This window comes from Mastacembelus armatus, chromosome 11 (genome assembly GCF_900324485.2).
Source record: "Mastacembelus armatus chromosome 11, fMasArm1.2, whole genome shotgun sequence".
In the NCBI taxonomy this organism is placed as follows: Eukaryota; Metazoa; Chordata; class Actinopteri; order Synbranchiformes; family Mastacembelidae; genus Mastacembelus; species Mastacembelus armatus.
Window position 1 is genome coordinate 7367033 of NC_046643.1, and position 16712 is coordinate 7383744.

The 16712-nt window shown below is 40.3% G+C and overlaps 2 protein-coding genes across 8 annotated transcripts; both read right to left on the minus strand.

The window, feature by feature from the left end:
• Window positions 1-39: 39 nt before the first annotated feature.
• Window positions 40-6041, minus strand: LOC113126841 (sodium-dependent neutral amino acid transporter B(0)AT1-like). 4 transcript variants are annotated; one of them, XM_026301026.1, is made up of 12 exons: window positions 5744-6041; window positions 3019-3159; window positions 2803-2940; window positions 2523-2704; window positions 2318-2428; window positions 2122-2234; window positions 1883-2011; window positions 1578-1734; window positions 1295-1499; window positions 1029-1188; window positions 635-797; window positions 40-435 (listed from the first exon to the last, which is right to left on the minus strand). In XM_026301026.1, exons 1-12 carry the CDS (start codon window positions 5940-5942, stop codon window positions 280-282), a joined length of 1854 nt encoding a protein of 617 aa, XP_026156811.1. In that variant the 5' UTR covers window positions 5943-6041; the 3' UTR covers window positions 40-279. The 4 variants fall into 4 exon arrangements, 2 of the variants coding, with proteins under 2 accessions (XP_026156811.1, XP_026156812.1); XR_003295346.1 differs by having other exon boundaries at window positions 295-435; window positions 635-742; XR_003295345.1 differs by having other exon boundaries at window positions 397-435; window positions 635-801.
• A 2923-nt stretch (window positions 6042-8964) lies between these two features.
• Window positions 8965-16578, minus strand: LOC113126776 (sodium-dependent neutral amino acid transporter B(0)AT1-like). 4 transcript variants are annotated; one of them, XM_026300907.1, is made up of 12 exons: window positions 16281-16578; window positions 13556-13696; window positions 13340-13477; window positions 13060-13241; window positions 12853-12963; window positions 11046-11158; window positions 10807-10935; window positions 10502-10658; window positions 10219-10423; window positions 9953-10112; window positions 9559-9721; window positions 8965-9360 (listed from the first exon to the last, which is right to left on the minus strand). In XM_026300907.1, the coding sequence occupies exons 1-12, from the start codon at window positions 16477-16479 to the stop codon at window positions 9205-9207; spliced, it is 1854 nt and encodes a 617-aa protein (XP_026156692.1). In that variant the 5' UTR covers window positions 16480-16578; the 3' UTR covers window positions 8965-9204. The 4 variants fall into 4 exon arrangements, 2 of the variants coding, with proteins under 2 accessions (XP_026156692.1, XP_026156693.1); XR_003295333.1 differs by having other exon boundaries at window positions 9220-9360; window positions 9559-9666; XR_003295332.1 differs by having other exon boundaries at window positions 9322-9360; window positions 9559-9725.
• Between the last annotated feature and the right edge of the window lie 134 nt (window positions 16579-16712).

A 16712-nucleotide genomic window follows, 5' to 3' on the forward strand; every position in this document is an offset into this window, starting at 1 on the left:
TTTATTCCAGCTATTCTAAGATGGAGACAATTTCTGCAATTCATTTTGTGATACAAATATTTTATTGGCAAAACCCACAAGCAAGATATAAACAGAACTCCTGTATTCTCCTTTCTGAACGGTATCAGCAGATATACAATGTGGATCTGTATAAAAAAAAGTAATGCATGTCCTGTCTCTTATAAAAAAGATACAATACAACAAGAAACTGTATGCAAAAAATGAGCACATATATGACCAATTTACTACAGCACTTTATAACAAATTTAATTCTGCATTTTAATTTTCTCTGGAAACATTTTTTTTCTTGCAGACATAGACCAGTCTACATAATGCGTACACAGGCACTGTCAAACTGGGGACTCCTGCCAAAAGAAAGATGATCACATTGATCCATGAAGGGTATGGTACCAATGTCAGAGATGGAAACTCCTCCTGTAAATCACAAAACAGCATGACAAGTTTCCATTATATGCTGCACTATCAAGACATTTACCACAAATAACATCATGAGTTTATCTATTTTTGATGAGACATGATAAGGAAAAAAAAAAGAAGAAAATGACAGCTGCTGATGCTGCTGACACCAAAATATTGATGATCACAAATTACTGTCATGGATTTGTGTTCTTACAGAGTTGAGGTCCCAGACTAAATAGGTGAGCTCCTCTTGGGCCTGGCTGACCATGTAGAAAATTAAGATAAACAGGATGATCACAGGACTGATGAACCTCCATGAAACCTGCCAGAAGATGGAGGGCTTATGTCCGATCATGAACTCCAAGTCCCTGTTGAACCTGCCTCGTAAGTAAATGGATTATAGTATGTAAATGTTTTAATCCAGAAAGTCCCTCACATCATTCTGTTTTATAGTGGTGTCCTGGCCATATACCAACCATTTTTCACACACTTAAATAGAATAGACACAGAACCAATGATAGTAATGTGTGCTGTAAAATCAAAACAGTCTGCTGAACACTAAGCAGTGAACAGCTGAGAGTGTTGTAGCAGCAGCTTTGCACACTAACCTGTCTATACCATAGATGTAAACAACTGCAATCATCTCAAATAATCCAATGGTCAGAAGTGGAACAGATCCTGCAAAGTTGTCAAAGAGCGTTACCCAGTAAATTCCTGAAGGCTGCGCGAACAGGAGGGAGATGATGAAGGCAACAATGCATGTTGTTCCTGAAACACACACACACAAAAACAAGGGGACAGCGAGGAGTCATATACAGTTCATCTGATGCTGCAAAGCCAAAGTGTAGATTCTTTTAACTGCAAAACAGAATACCAGTTAGTGCTTCTTGGGGCCAGTTTTGAGGAAACATATTCAGATCTTTTAAGGGGACCACCACTCCTTCAATGTTGCCAAACAGGGTTGAGACCCCCAAGCAGAGAAGCATGATGAAAAAGAGAACAGACCAGCCTGGAGAACCAGGCATCTTGGTGATGGCCTCTGTAAACACAATAAAGGCCAGACCTGTTCCCTCCACTCCCTGAACAAACACAGTGCAGATTAGAGTAAAAAAAAAAAATATTAAGTCCGAAATCTGATCGATATTCACCGACATTACCTCATTGAGAAACGTCTGCATGTCACAGGTTTTGATGTCCAGCCCAAGAACAGTATCAGGGTAGGAGCTGTTGAGGTCATTGAACACTGCCTCATAGTTACTTGTAGTGACGTTTTCATCACGAAGATCAAATGTATTTAATAACGTCATGATGTTTCTAGGGTGAAAATATATTAGTAATTAATGACTGTTACTGGACAAATTAGTAATGTACTTTCAAAAAACAGTGTTTTAGTTTTTAATAGCAGATTGCAGCCTCACAATTGAAATTGGAATATACGTTAAGTACCACTGTGACTACTCACTCACTGACGCAATGATCATATTTCTCAGTGGCCCTGAAGCCGATGATGGTGTAGGTGACTGTGGCAGCATAGATTGAGGTAAAGCCAGTAATAGCAGACAGGATCACAGCATCTTGCATGCAGTTGTTACTTGAAAAAAGAAAAACACCAGACAGATGATTCAGGACACATCATGTTTGACAATGAACATTATTGTTCTGTATACATAACACACAATAAGTCTTCTAAATGTCTCTTACTGTACAGGGTTGTAGCTTGAGAAGGAGATGAGGCCTCCCCATGCTATGCTGAAGGCATAAAAGACCTGGGCACCTGCATCCAACCAAGTTATTGGTTTTAACAACTCATCAATCTGCAAGAGAGGTATATACTCTGATGTGTCATTTGTTTAATGATTTTTCTTGTTTTTGTTTTTTTTACTGATTTGAAACATACATCTGGTGTGTAGAGGTACTCTATTCCGCTCAGTGCGCCTTTAAGAGTCAGTCCTCGTATCAGGAAGATGGCCAGCACTATGTAAGGCAGGATGGCTGTGATGTAAACTGCCTGAGATCATGCCAAGATAAAAAAAAAAAACATGAGATAGTGTTGATAGTCATGATTCAGCAATGTGTAGCATCTGACAGCTGATCTAACAAACCTTGCCTGAAGTCCTGATCCCTCGTATGTAGCAGATACAGATGACTGCCCAGGCAACTAACAGGGAGACGACTATGGGCCAGTGGACTCCCCCAGAGTCAGATATAGAGGCCGAACTGTTGAGAGTCTCTCGATAAAAGTAGTAATCCACAGGGGAGCTCTGTTGACACTCTGGCACAAATTCTGCAGGGATGCAAGAAACAGTCCTCTGCAAATGTTTTAATCATGTGTAGAGTTCAGCTGCTTCTTCTGCTGGACTATATGTGTGTAGTTTGAAATACCTGTCCCATTGTCAACGAGAGGACACTCGGTCCACGGCAGAGGGTCTCGAAAGGAATTGAAGAGATACCATATGATCCAGGCTATTAAGGTGTTGTAGTACAGTCCGATCAAAAAGGACACCAGCATGGAGGCTATGCCTGAGGGACAGCATCATTAACTGTGACATCACTCTAACAGGAAGCCTGATGTCTGTTTCACGAGTCTGTTTTACTTACCAATACCAGTGAGATACGGACTGATGGTCCTCCACACTCCCACACTGCCTTTCCTGAGACGTTGGCCGATTGCAAACTCCAACAGCAGGAGGGGCATTCCCTCCAGCACCAACAGGGTCAGGTAAGGAATCAGAAAAGCACCTGGCAAATGTACAGTGGTTTTGGAATTTATTTAAAAAATTGAAATCAATAAATCTGCTATTCTACACTTAGTAACCCATAATGACAAAGGAACAACATGTTTTTTGAAATTTTAGCAAATTTATTATAAATCAAAAACTGATATTTCTCAGTTACGGAAGTTTTCAATCCCTTAATTTTGTACTTTGTAACCCCCCACCCCCCCTGGCTGCAGCATCTGGTCAACAGAGAATATTTTTCCTTATACTGTCAGAATCCTTCAAATTGGGCAGGTCCCAGTTAAGGATTTTCCCTCCAGTCCGAGTCATTTAATCTTCTGTACCTGCTGATACCAAGTCCCGGTCTGATACTTGTGTTTTCTCAGATAATACATTTGCACAGTGCACAGTTCAAGTACTAAACTAAACATACTACAAATATTTAATACAGCTCTCATGACAGTTCCACTTAGTGCAGCATTTGTTTTCCTTTGCTTTTCAACACAACAACCAAGTAAACAAACTAAAATATGTTTTAAATAGGTCACTTCAAAATTAGTAGTGTAATCACAGTCCCACTTCAGAGAGGTGTAACAGCTCAACTTTAACATTCACAGTAACAAATACAAATTGTTAGTGTTGCAGTTTGTGCAAACTGATGAGTGAAGTCACTGTTTTCTGTACAGTGTCTGTTTCCTTAGGTGTCCTGTCAAATTGGTGCTAATAAACGTAGCTTGTTTACTACCAGCTCATGACATGCTCACATTTTAGCCATTACAACTGGCTGCTGGACAGTGTTTGTTTTCTAGTTAAAAATATGGCCACAGTGCAGACATTTCAGCCGCATCGTACTGCAAATTGTACTCTATGTTTATGACATCTGTGTGACAGCTGACCTACAACAAAAGATCAGGCTGAGTTTCGACTCAATAAGGTCTATACCAACCAGGTAAAAAACATGTCCTACACAGCCCTGACACTGATCTTTGAGATTGGATACAGACCCTGCTTTATATGCTGTTCGACAAACTCCAAGTGGACTGTCATGGGCTTCCATCTAGCCACTTTACTATAAAGGCCTGATGGATGCAGAGCTGCTAGGGTTGCCGGCCTTTTGATATTTTAGCTTATTGAACATACACAGTGACTAAAACACAGTGACGTTTGCAAAAATGGATGTTGGAGTACTTGTAAAGCCACTATGTGATTTCAGTCATTGGCTTTTTCAGCCTCCAACATATTAAAATCTCCAAGCATCCCAGGTTGGCTGTTGACTGTAAGGTTTAGTCTGCTGTCATCCATTCCCTCAGTGCCCTGCCCGTGAACATAGCAATATTAATGACCCTTGTGACAGCCCCACTTGCTCTGCCTGCCAGCTGTTTTGCATAGCTGTTTCCTCCATGCTGCTGGTTGGTAAAGTTGTAGGTTGGTGGGTTGTTTTCTTCTCTGCACATGGTCTTCAGCGAGTGAAGATCAGCTTTTCTGAGCCTTTTCTGCGTACATCTCGATTTACGTCCTGCGTCTGTCTGGTTTGCTGATTTTCCAGAAAGATTACCTCCTCAACTAGAGACACTAAATGTGTGTGTGTACAGATTTACTTCATTTGGTTACTCAGCTTCGTAACCTTTGCTCCAGATTTCCAAGCTCTTTTTTTCCCCAACCATACTCTATTACCCCTGGTAGAATCAGTTGAAGCCCTTGAACTCCACAGACTTTAAGACCACAGCACAATTTGTAGAAAGTTTAAATTAAACTCACTGCTGCAAACAGTTTAATGTTATACTTGTGAAATCTTCCTGGTAACTTCAGGCATCTCTGCGAACTATTTTAAGATGTGTTAAAGTATTTATAGTGAGCAAACACTAGCTTAGGTGCAAGCATACTTGTTTTAGTAGTCACAAGTCATAGCTCTAATACTGCAATATAGTTTTTCATAGTAGTTTCCTATTTGTAATTAGCTGTCATCATCCTAGATGTAATTACAGCTGGGAATTTTGGATTTCTCTCATTAATCAGATACGGGATACCTGTGATTTATGATACTCTAGTCCTGGAAAACACCTCACTTCAGCCTTCGTAATTCCATCATAACATACCAAATGTCATGACTATAGTGCTATATTCCAAAATATTATGCAGTATCCTCCACAAATTCATCACATCTGTAATTTGACCACTCTCCAGTTGCAAACATGGGAGCGTTTCCCACTTTCACCATTCATGACGTAAACCTTGGTTAAGAGCTTTAACATCTAATTTCAAAAATCACACATAGGTTCCCCTGTTAGATTATCTTGGAAAATTCTCTCACTTCCTGTGGCCGAATTGTCAGGATTTATGCATAATGACTCAGCACAACCACTGCTGTATGTAAACAAGTATATGCACAAAGGACTAGTGATTTTTTGTTTTTTTTTTTTTGTTTTTGTTTTTTAGCTAAAGGGTTCACAGTTGAGATATCTGTATCACCACTGGCCTTCTCAAACACCTTAAAGACCTCAGTTACGGAGCCTCAACCACAGTATAATTTACAGTCTTTCAAGAATGGACAGTCCACAAACATCTTAATCCTAAAACATCCCATTTCCATTTTCTCCTTAGCTTACCTCCACCATGACTTTGACACAAGTAAGGGAATCGCCACACATTGCCAATCCCAATGCAGAAGCCCACACAAGTTAGGATGTACTGGGATTTGTTGTCCCACTTTGGCCTGTTACCAGACTCCTCCTTCTCCATCCTGTCCAAATCCTCATGGTTAGGAATCCTGAGATCCAGGCCTGGGTTAGTAAATTCCAGACACATCGCGATTCCACTGAAGCAAAGATGTTAACGCTATTGTTCTAAGAGTCAAAGTGAGGGCTTAGCGTATGTGCTTCTCAAGGTAGAAGCATGTTTATAATCCTGTGCAGTCCATATTAGCTTTTGCATACTCTGTACTTCTATTTTTATACTGCCAGTCTTGCTGACATTTGTTGCTCCAAGAATATTATGAAGGGGGATCATATGAAGAGGACCGTTGAAAAGAGGGTTCTCTGAACTGCCTCTAACTTTACAGCTGAGGCAATCAGTCACTGAGTAGAGTTGTATGAAATCACAGGAGGCCAAGAAGGAAACCTGTGCAGCCTTGTTACATGACAACTGGTTGTGCTAATTTCATTGACCTGTTTGGGATCCAGCCCTAAAACACAAGGTCAGATAAGCTGATAAAAGCCTTAAGGAGGGTCCTGCTTCATTTTCTAATTGTGGGGCCCCACCCTCAAGAAGCTCCTTGTGTAAAAATCTAGTTTAAGACCTTCATTATGTTTGTTCTGTGCTTACATGTTGTATATTCCCAAATTTACACGTTCAGTAAAATGACACATCAAACACAGTACAGGCTCGTAGGCAACAGTCACATTTGTCCATTTTGTGTTTTGCCCTGTGAGGCACATGCTTATTTAGTCAGTTTAGTCAAACAGGGTGAACTTGGGAAATGGCATCTGGAGTAGAAAGTGATTGAGAAAGGTCTTACTAGACGCTAACAGCATGGCGCTGTTGCCATGCACTCTAGTGTTTATCCATCAGGTCATGTCTCTTCATGCTCTTCATGTTCAGGCACCAATTTACACTGTTCAACAAAAGTTGGTAGAGACATAGAAATTTCAGAAAACTTGTGAAGACATTTTTTTTCACAGTGTTTCACTGGTAATTTTTTTTTTCAATCTGTCTGAATGCCTTGTAGTGCCAGACAGAGTTGCTCTGCAAGAGGAGCAGTCTGATATTCTCATCCAATAGCATCTTTTGTTGTTGTTATTGTTGTTTTTTTTATTAAGATATTTATTAAAATACACAGGCCAGGTGGGTTATTAAGGAGAGGATAGAGAATAGGGGAGAGGAAGAGGATAGGGATAGGCAAAGGGCGTTCAATACAGAACAATACAAACACGATAAAAAACAAAAACAATAGCAAATATGTTAAACAGACCTGTCATAATATAACCGTCACATACATTTGTATATGTGTGCTTAATAACTCTACGTGTGTGTGTGTGTGTGTGCGTGCGTGTGCGTGCGTGCGTGTGTGTGTGTGCGTGCGTGCATGTGTGTGTGCACGCCTGAAACCTGCCTGAGGTGAAACACCAGACCCCTTTGTGTCACTATAGTCTGGTTAGCTAATATGGCTTTCCAGGAACCGCAGTGACTCAGTGGGAGAGAGCCCCAAATGCAATTGATTTACTGTAGCTTTCATTTAAAATTTGAACCAAAATAATTCAAAGTGAATTGAGTACTGAATTATGAGTTGGTGAATGATTTTTTTTAATTGCATGACCAAGTTGTGCACTTAATTGTCAATTAACTGCAAAATTAACTGCAAATTGAATAAAGAGGCCAAAAATCTTCCATAATGAGCAAAAGGGAAAGTTCAGTTGAAACTATCACTGAATTCCAGGAATTGCAGTCTAGTAATTTTCTGGCAGCAGTTGAAAAGCCATTTATGTCAGTGCATTTATCCCATAGCCTACAGAGTATTTTTCCAGAAAGGTGTTTGTTCAGTTTGTGATCTCCCTCTCTGTGCTAGTTCATTGCCCTAATGTTTAAATATTTACACTGTATGGTTATGTCTGACACACACACACACACACACACAGAGCTAATGCTGTTAAAGACCAACTGAGGCATTTTCTCATGCCACCATTGTCTTCAGTTAAAAGTTACTCTTAATACGATTACTACAGCTACGAGGAATTATAGTTTCCCTGAAAGGTCCTCAGTATTAATGCAAACTATCCCGTGCTTCATGTTCAAGTGGTAAACAGTTATTGTTGTCAGAGCACAGATGCATGCAATTGTCCATTTTTACAGTAAAGGTGTTCTGAATATATTTCCTATATGTTTCATTAGTTGTCTTGACAATAAATCCCGCAAGGTGACAATAATAAACCATATTAGTTTGTGAAATAATAATAATAATAATTATTGAATAAACAATTGAATAAAACATGAGCCAGAATTTGAGTGCATCAAGGAGTCAAACATACTGTGCTCTAAAATGAGCATGGGTAGGAATGGACAAAAGCCCATTTTAACACCAGTCCAGTGCACCTCACTCTTCATCTGCCAGACTCCCGTTTGTGGGCTGTCTTTTAATGTCCTACCAGTTGTAGCTTTCAGTCTGGGATACAGATTTTACTGGTTTTTATGAAGAAATTAAGTCACCATGAAGGGAGTGGAAACCTCAGGCATCATGATTTAGTGGCTAACCCCCTCACACCCAACGTGTTTTTTTTTTTTTTTTTTTTAAATGGGAGTGTGCCAAGCTTTGAATTAATGAATAACCTGGTGATGCTGTTTTAATGTTATACTGACCAAAGGAAAGCTGTGTGGATGCAGAAGTGAAACATCATTAAAGCTGTATCATAACCAAGCCTCATGGCAATTCGTTGCACTGAAGGTTAATCATAAAGCAAATTGTGTTCTTTAAAATGAAAGAAATGGGTTTTGAAATGGAAAAATAGAGGAAAAAAAGGAAAATGACATCTAAAGCAAATGCAAAAGATGATTTGGTAGTGGTCAAATAAAATCAATATGGAGAGAGATCAAATGGACGTTAATATACAACAGAGGTTTTTGGTCCATATGAATTGAACTAATAGGGCAGGATGTCCCACTATATAGACATTTGTGGTGGTTTTGGCACAAACTATAGCTATCAGGTGGTGCTTTAGGCAGTGTCCTCGGCTGAACAGAGATTGATATACATGTGTCTGCGTGCATCGAATTTCTTTGAGAGGTATGAGGTGGACTTTTTATTCCAGCTATTCTAAGATGGAGACAATTTCTGCAATTCATTTTGTGATACAAATATTTTATTGGCAAAACCCACAAGCAAGATATAAACAGAACTCCTGTATTCTCCTTTCTGAACGGTATCAGCAGATATACAATGTGGATCTGTATAAAAAAAAGTAATGCATGTCCTGTCTCTTATAAAAAAGATACAATACAACAAGAAACTGTATGCAAAAAATGAGCACATATATGACCAATTTACTACAGCACTTTATAACAAATTTAATTCTGCATTTTAATTTTCTCTGGAAACATTTTTTTTCTTGCAGACATAGACCAGTCTACATAATGCGTACACAGGCACTGTCAAACTGGGGACTCCTGCCAAAAGAAAGATGATCACATTGATCCATGAAGGGTATGGTACCAATGTCAGAGATGGAAACTCCTCCTGTAAATCACAAAACAGCATGACAAGTTTCCATTATATGCTGCACTATCAAGACATTTACCACAAATAACATCATGAGTTTATCTATTTTTGATGAGACATGATAAGGAAAAAAAAAAGAAGAAAATGACAGCTGCTGACGCTGATGTACCAAAATATTGATGATCACAAATTACTGTCATGGATTTGTGTTCTTACAGAGTTGAGGTCCCAGACTAAATAGGTGAGCTCCTCTTGGGCCTGGCTGACCATGTAGAAAATTAAGATAAACAGGATGATCACAGGACTGATGAACCTCCATGAAACCTGCCAGAAGATGGAGGGCTTATGTCCGATCATGAACTCCAAGTCCCTGTTGAACCTGCCTCGTAAGTAAATGGATTATAGTATGTAAATGTTTTAATCCAGAAAGTCCCTCACATCATTCTGTTTTATAGTGGTGTCCTGGCCATATACCAACCATTTTTCACACACTTAAATAGAATAGACACAGAACCAATGATAGTAATGTGTGCTGTAAAATCAAAACAGTCTGCTGAACACTAAGCAGTGAACAGCTGAGAGTGTTGTAGCAGCAGCTTTGCACACTAACCTGTCTATACCATAGATGTAAACAACTGCAATCATCTCAAATAATCCAATGGTCAGAAGTGGAACAGATCCTGCAAAGTTGTCAAAGAGCGTTACCCAGTAAATTCCTGAAGGCTGCGCGAACAGGAGGGAGATGATGAAGGCAACAATGCATGTTGTTCCTGAAACACACACACACAAAAACAAGGGGACAGCGAGGAGTCATATACAGTTCATCTGATGCTGCAAAGCCAAAGTGTAGATTCTTTTAACTGCAAAACAGAATACCAGTTAGTGCTTCTTGGGGCCAGTTTTGAGGAAACATATTCAGATCTTTTAAGGGGACCACCACTCCTTCAATGTTGCCAAACAGGGTTGAGACCCCCAAGCAGAGAAGCATGATGAAAAAGAGAACAGACCAGCCTGGAGAACCAGGCATCTTGGTGATGGCCTCTGTAAACACAATAAAGGCCAGACCTGTTCCCTCCACTCCCTGAACAAACACAGTGCAGATTAGAGTAAAAAAAAAAAAAATTAAGTCCGAAATCTGATCGATATTCACCGACATTACCTCGTTGAGAAACGTCTGCATGTCACAGGTTTTGATGTCCAGCCCAAGAACAGTATCAGGGTAGGAGCTGTTGAGGTCATTGAACACTGCCTCATAGTTACTTGTAGTGACGTTTTCATCACGAAGATCAAATGTATTTAATAACGTCATGATGTTTCTAGGGTGAAAATATATTAGTAATTAATGACTGTTACTGGACAAATTAGTAATGTACTTTTAAAAAACAGTGTTTTAGTTTTTAATAGCAGATTGCAGCCTCACAATTGAAATTGGAATATACGTTAAGTACCACTGTGACTACTCACTCACTGACGCAATGATCATATTTCTCAGTGGCCCTGAAGCCGATGATGGTGTAGGTGACTGTGGCAGCATAGATTGAGGTAAAGCCAGTAATAGCAGACAGGATCACAGCATCTTGCATGCAGTTGTTACTTAAAAAAAGAAAAACAACTGACAGATGATTCAGGACACATCATGTTTGACAATGAACATTATTGTTCTGTATACATAACACACAATAAGTCTTCTAAATGTCTCTTACTGTACAGGGTTGTAGCTTGAGAAGGAGATGAGGCCTCCCCATGCTATGCCGAAGGCATAAAAGACATGGGCACCTGCATCCAACCAAGTTATTGGTTTTAACAACTCATCAATCTGCAAGAGAGGTACAGTGGGTACGGAAAGTATTCAGACCCCTTTAAATTTTTCACTCTTTGTGTCATTGCAGTTCATTTTATTTCTCATTAATGTACACTCAGCACCCCATCTTGACAGAAAAAAACAGAAATGTAGAAATTTTTGCAAATTTATTAAAAAAGAAAAACTGAAATATCACATGGTCATAAGTATTCAGACCCTTTGCAGTGACACTCATATTTAACTCACATGCTGTCCATTTCTTCTGATCCTCCTTGAGATGGTTCTGCTCCTTCATTGGAGTCCAGCTGTGTTTAATTAAACTGATTGGACTTGATTAGGAAAGGCACACACCTGTCTATAGAAGACCTTACAGCTCACAGTGCATGTCAGAGCAAATGAGAATCATGAGGTCGAAGGAACTGCCCAAGGAGCTCAGAGACAGAATTGTGGCAAGGCACAGATCTGGCCAAGGTTACAAAAGAATTTCTGCAGCACTCAAGGTTCCTAAGAGCACAGTGGCCTCCATAATCCTCAAATGGAAAAAGTTTGGGACGACCAGAACTCTTCCTAGACCTGGCCGTCCAGCCAAACTGAGCAATAGTGGGAGAAGAGCCTTGGTGAGAGAGGTAAAGAAGAACCCAAAGATCACTGTGGCTGAGCTCCAGAGATGCAGTAGGGAGATGGGAGAAAGTTCCACAAAGTCAACTATCACTGCAGCCCTCCACCAGTCGGGGCTTTATGGCAGAGTGGCCCAACGGAAGCCTCTCCTCAGTGCAAGACACATGAAAGCCTGCATAGAGTTTGCCAAAAGACACATGAAGGACTCTGAGACTATGAGAAATAAGATTCTCTGGTCTGATGAGACCAAGATTGAACTTTTTGGCGTTAATTCTAAGCGGTATGTGTGGAGAAAACCAGGCACTGCTCATCACCTGCCCAATACAATCCCTACAGTGAAACATGGTGGTGGGAGCATCATGTTGTGGGGGTGTTTTTCAGCTGCAGGGACAGGACGACTGGTTGCAATTGAAGGAAAGATGAATGCGGCCAAGTACAGAGATATCCTGGAAGAAAACCTCTTCCAGAGTGCTCAGGACCTCAGACTGGGCCGAAGGTTCACCTTTCAACAGGACAATGACCCTAAGCACACAGCTAAAATAACAAAGGAGTGGCTTCGGAACAACTCTGTGACCGTTCTTGACTGGCCCAGCCAGAGCCCAGACCTAAACCCAATTGAGCATCTCTGGAGAGACCTGAAAATGTCTGTCCACCAACATTCACCATCCAACCTGACAGAACTGGAGAGGATCTGCAAGGAAGAATGGCAGAGGATCCCCAAATCCAGGTGTGAAAAACTTGTTGCATCATTCCCAAGAAGACTCATGGCTGTACTAGCTCAAAAGGGTTCTTCTACTCAATACTGAGCACAGGGTCTGAATACTTATGACCATGTGATATTTCAGTTTTTCTTTTGTAATAAAAACGCAAAAAATTCTACATTTCAGTTTTTTCTGTCAAGATGGGGTGCTGAGTGTACATTAATGAGAAATAAAATGAACTTTTTTGATTTTGGCAAATGGCTGCAATGACACAAAGAGTGAAAAATTTAAAGGGGTCTGAATACTTTCCGTACCCACTGTATATACTCTGATGTGTCATTTGTTTAATGATTTTTCTTGTTTTTGTTTTTTTACTGATTTGAAACATACATCTGGTGTGTAGAGGTACTCTATTCCGCTCAGTGCGCCTTTAAGAGCCAGTCCTCGTATCAGGAAGATGGCCAGCACTATGTAAGGCAGGATGGCTGTGATGTAAACTGCCTGAGATCATGCCAAGATAAAAAAAAAAAAAGCATGAGATTGTGTTGATAGTCATGATTCAGCAATGTGTAGCATCTGACAGCTGATCTAACAAACCTTGCCTGAAGTCCTGATCCCTCGTATGTAGCAGATACAGATGACTGCCCAGGCAACTAACAGGGAGACGACTATGGGCCAGTGGACTCCCCCAGAGTCAGATATAGAGGCCGAACTGTTGAGAGTCTCTCGATAAAAGTAGTAATCCACAGGGGAGCTCTGTTGACACTCTGGCACAAATTCTGCAGGGATGCAAGAAACAGTCCTCTGCAAATGTTTTAATCATGTGTAGAGTTCAGCTGCTTCTTCTGCTGGACTATATGTGTGTAGTTTGAAATACCTGTCCCATTGTCAACGAGAGGACACTCGGTCCACGGCAGAGGGTCTCGAAAGGAATTGAAGAGATACCATATCATCCAGGCTATTAAGGTGTTGTAGTACAGTCCGATCAAAAAGGACACCAGCATGGAGGCTATGCCTGAGGAACAGCATCATTAACTGTGACATCACTCTAACAGGAAGCCTGACGTCTGTTTCACCAGTCTGTTTTACTTACCAATACCAGTGAGATACGGACTGATGGTCCTCCACACTCCCACACTGCCTTTCCTGAGACGTTGGCCAATTGCAAACTCCAACAGCAGGAGGGGCATTCCCTCCAGCACCAACAGGGTCAGGTAAGGAATCAGAAAAGCACCTGGCAAATGTACAGTGGTTTTGGAATTTATTTAAAAAATTGAAATCAATAAATCTGCTATTCTACACTTAGTAACCCATAATGACAAAGGAACAACATGTTTTTTGAAATTTTAGCAAATTTATTATAAATCAAAAACTGATATTTCTCAGTTACGGAAGTTTTCAATCCCTTAATTTTGTACTTTGTAACCCCCCACCCCCCCTGGCTGCAGCATCTGGTCAACAGAGAATATTTTTCCTTATACTGTCAGAATCCTTCAAATTGGGCAGGTCCCAGTTAAGGATTTTCCCTCCAGTCCGAGTCATTTAATCTTCTGTACCTGCTGATACCAAGTCCCGGTCTGATACTTGTGTTTTCTCAGATAATACATTTGCACAGTGCACAGTTCAAGTACTAAACTAAACATACTACAAATATTTAATACAGCTCTCATGACAGTTCCACTTAGTGCAGCATTTGTTTTCCTTTGCTTTTCAACACAACAACCAAGTAAACAAACTAAAATATGTTTTAAATAGGTCACTTCAAAATTAGTAGTGTAATCACAGTCCCACTTCAGAGAGGTGTAACAGCTCAACTTTAACATTCACAGTAACAAATACAAATTGTTAGTGTTGCAGTTTGTGCAAACTGATGAGTGAAGTCACTGTTTTCTGTACAGTGTCTGTTTCCTTAGGTGTCCTGTCAAATTGGTGCTAATAAACGTAGCTTGTTTACTACCAGCTCATGACATGCTCACATTTTAGCCATTACAACTGGCTGCTGGACAGTGTTTGTTTTCTAGTTAAAAATATGGCCACAGTGCAGACATTTCAGCCGCATCGTACTGCAAATTGTACTCTATGTTTATGACATCTGTGTGACAGCTGACCTACAACAAAAGATCAGGCTGAGTTTCGACTCAATAAGGTCTATACCAACCAGGTAAAAAACATGTCCTACACAGCCCTGACACTGATCTTTGAGATTGGATACAGACCCTGCTTTATATGCTGTTCGACAAACTCCAAGTGGACTGTCATGGGCTTCCATCTAGCCACTTTACTATAAAGGCCTGATGGATGCAGAGCTGCTAGGGTTGCCGGCCTTTTGATATTTTAGCTTATTGAACATACACAGTGACTAAAACACAGTGACGTTTGCAAAAATGGATGTTGGAGTACTTGTAAAGCCACTATGTGATTTCAGTCATTGGCTTTTTCAGCCTCCAACATATTAAAATCTCCAAGCATCCCAGGTTGGCTGTTGACTGTAAGGTTTAGTCTGCTGTCATCCATTCCCTCAGTGCCCTGCCCGTGAACATAGCAATATTAATGACCCTTGTGACAGCCCCACTTGCTCTGCCTGCCAGCTGTTTTGCATAGCTGTTTCCTCCATGCTGCTGGTTGGTAAAGTTGTAGGTTGGTGGGTTGTTTTCTTCTCTGCACATGGTCTTCAGCGAGTGAAGATCAGCTTTTCTGAGCCTTTTCTGCGTACATCTCGATTTACGTCCTGCGTCTGTCTGGTTTGCTGATTTTCCAGAAAGATTACCTCCTCAACTAGAGACACTAAATGTGTGTGTGTACAGATTTACTTCATTTGGTTACTCAGCTTCGTAACCTTTGCTCCAGATTTCCAAGCTCTTTTTTTCCCCAACCATACTCTATTACCCCTGGTAGAATCAGTTGAAGCCCTTGAACTCCACAGACTTTAAGACCACAGCACAATTTGTAGAAAGTTTAAATTAAACTCACTGCTGCAAACAGTTTAATGTTATACTTGTGAAATCTTCCTGGTAACTTCAGGCATCTCTGCGAACTATTTTAAGATGTGTTAAAGTATTTATAGTGAGCAAACACTAGCTTAGGTGCAAGCATACTTGTTTTAGTAGTCACAAGTCATAGCTCTAATACTGCAATATAGTTTTTCATAGTAGTTTCCTATTTGTAATTAGCTGTCATCATCCTAGATGTAATTACAGCTGGGAATTTTGGATTTCTCTCATTAATCAGATACGGGATACCTGTGATTTATGATACTCTAGTCCTGGAAAACACCTCACTTCAGCCTTCGTAATTCCATCATAACATACCAAATGTCATGACTATAGTGCTATATTCCAAAATATTATGCAGTATCCTCCACAAATTCATCACATCTGTAATTTGACCACTCTCCAGTTGCAAACATGGGAGCGTTTCCCACTTTCACCATTCATGACGTAAACCTTGGTTAAGAGCTTTAACATCTAATTTCAAAAATCACACATAGGTTCCCCTGTTAGATTATCTTGGAAAATTCTCTCACTTCCTGTGGCCGAATTGTCAGGATTTATGCATAATGACTCAGCACAACCACTGCTGTATGTAAACAAGTATATGCACAAAGGACTAGTGATTTTTTGTTTTTTTTTTTTTGTTTTTGTTTTTTAGCTAAAGGGTTCACAGTTGAGATATCTGTATCACCACTGGCCTTCTCAAACACCTTAAAGACCTCAGTTACGGAGCCTCAACCACAGTATAATTTACAGTCTTTCAAGAATGGACAGTCCACAAACATCTTAATCCTAAAACATCCCATTTCCATTTTCTCCTTAGCTTACCTCCACCATGACTTTGACACAAGTAAGGGAATCGCCACACATTGCCAATCCCAATGCAGAAGCCCACACAAGTTAGGATGTACTGGGATTTGTTGTCCCACTTTGGCCTGTTACCAGACTCCTCCTTCTCCATCCTGTCCAAATCCTCATGGTTAGGAATCCTGAGATCCAGGCCTGGGTTAGTAAATTCCAGACACATCGCGATTCCACTGAAGCAAAGATGTTAACGCTATTGTTCTAAGAGTCAAAGTGAGGGCTTAGCGTATGTGCTTCTCAAGGTAGAAGCATGTTTATAATCCTGTGCAGTCCATATTAGCTTTTGCATACTCTGTACTTCTATTTTTATACTGCCAGTCTTGCTGACATTTGTTGCTCCAAGAATATTATGAAGGGGGATCATATGAAGAGGACCGTTGAAAAGAGGGTTCTCTG

What these genes read in the sequence shown, in the direction of transcription:
- LOC113126841 (XM_026301026.1), bottom strand. Translation starts at nt 5,942, where the DNA reads ATGTGTCTGGAATTTACTAACCCAGGCCTGGATCTCAGGATTCCTAAC. An exon ending in TCTCGTTGACAATGGGACAG is followed by an intron (nt 2,705 to 2,802) that starts GTATTTCAAACT and finishes GCATCCCTGCAG; the next exon opens with AATTTGTGCCAGAGTGTCAA. An exon ending in GGATCAGGACTTCAGGCAAG is followed by an intron (nt 2,429 to 2,522) that starts GTTTGTTAGATC and finishes GCATGATCTCAG; the next exon opens with GCAGTTTACATCACAGCCAT.
- LOC113126776 (XM_026300907.1), bottom strand. Translation starts at nt 16,479, where the DNA reads ATGTGTCTGGAATTTACTAACCCAGGCCTGGATCTCAGGATTCCTAAC. An exon ending in AGTACCTCTACACACCAGAT is followed by an intron (nt 11,159 to 12,852) that starts GTATGTTTCAAA and finishes CCTCTCTTGCAG; the next exon opens with ATTGATGAGTTGTTAAAACC. An exon ending in GCCCCAAGAAGCACTAACTG is followed by an intron (nt 10,113 to 10,218) that starts GTATTCTGTTTT and finishes TGTGTGTTTCAG; the next exon opens with GAACAACATGCATTGTTGCC.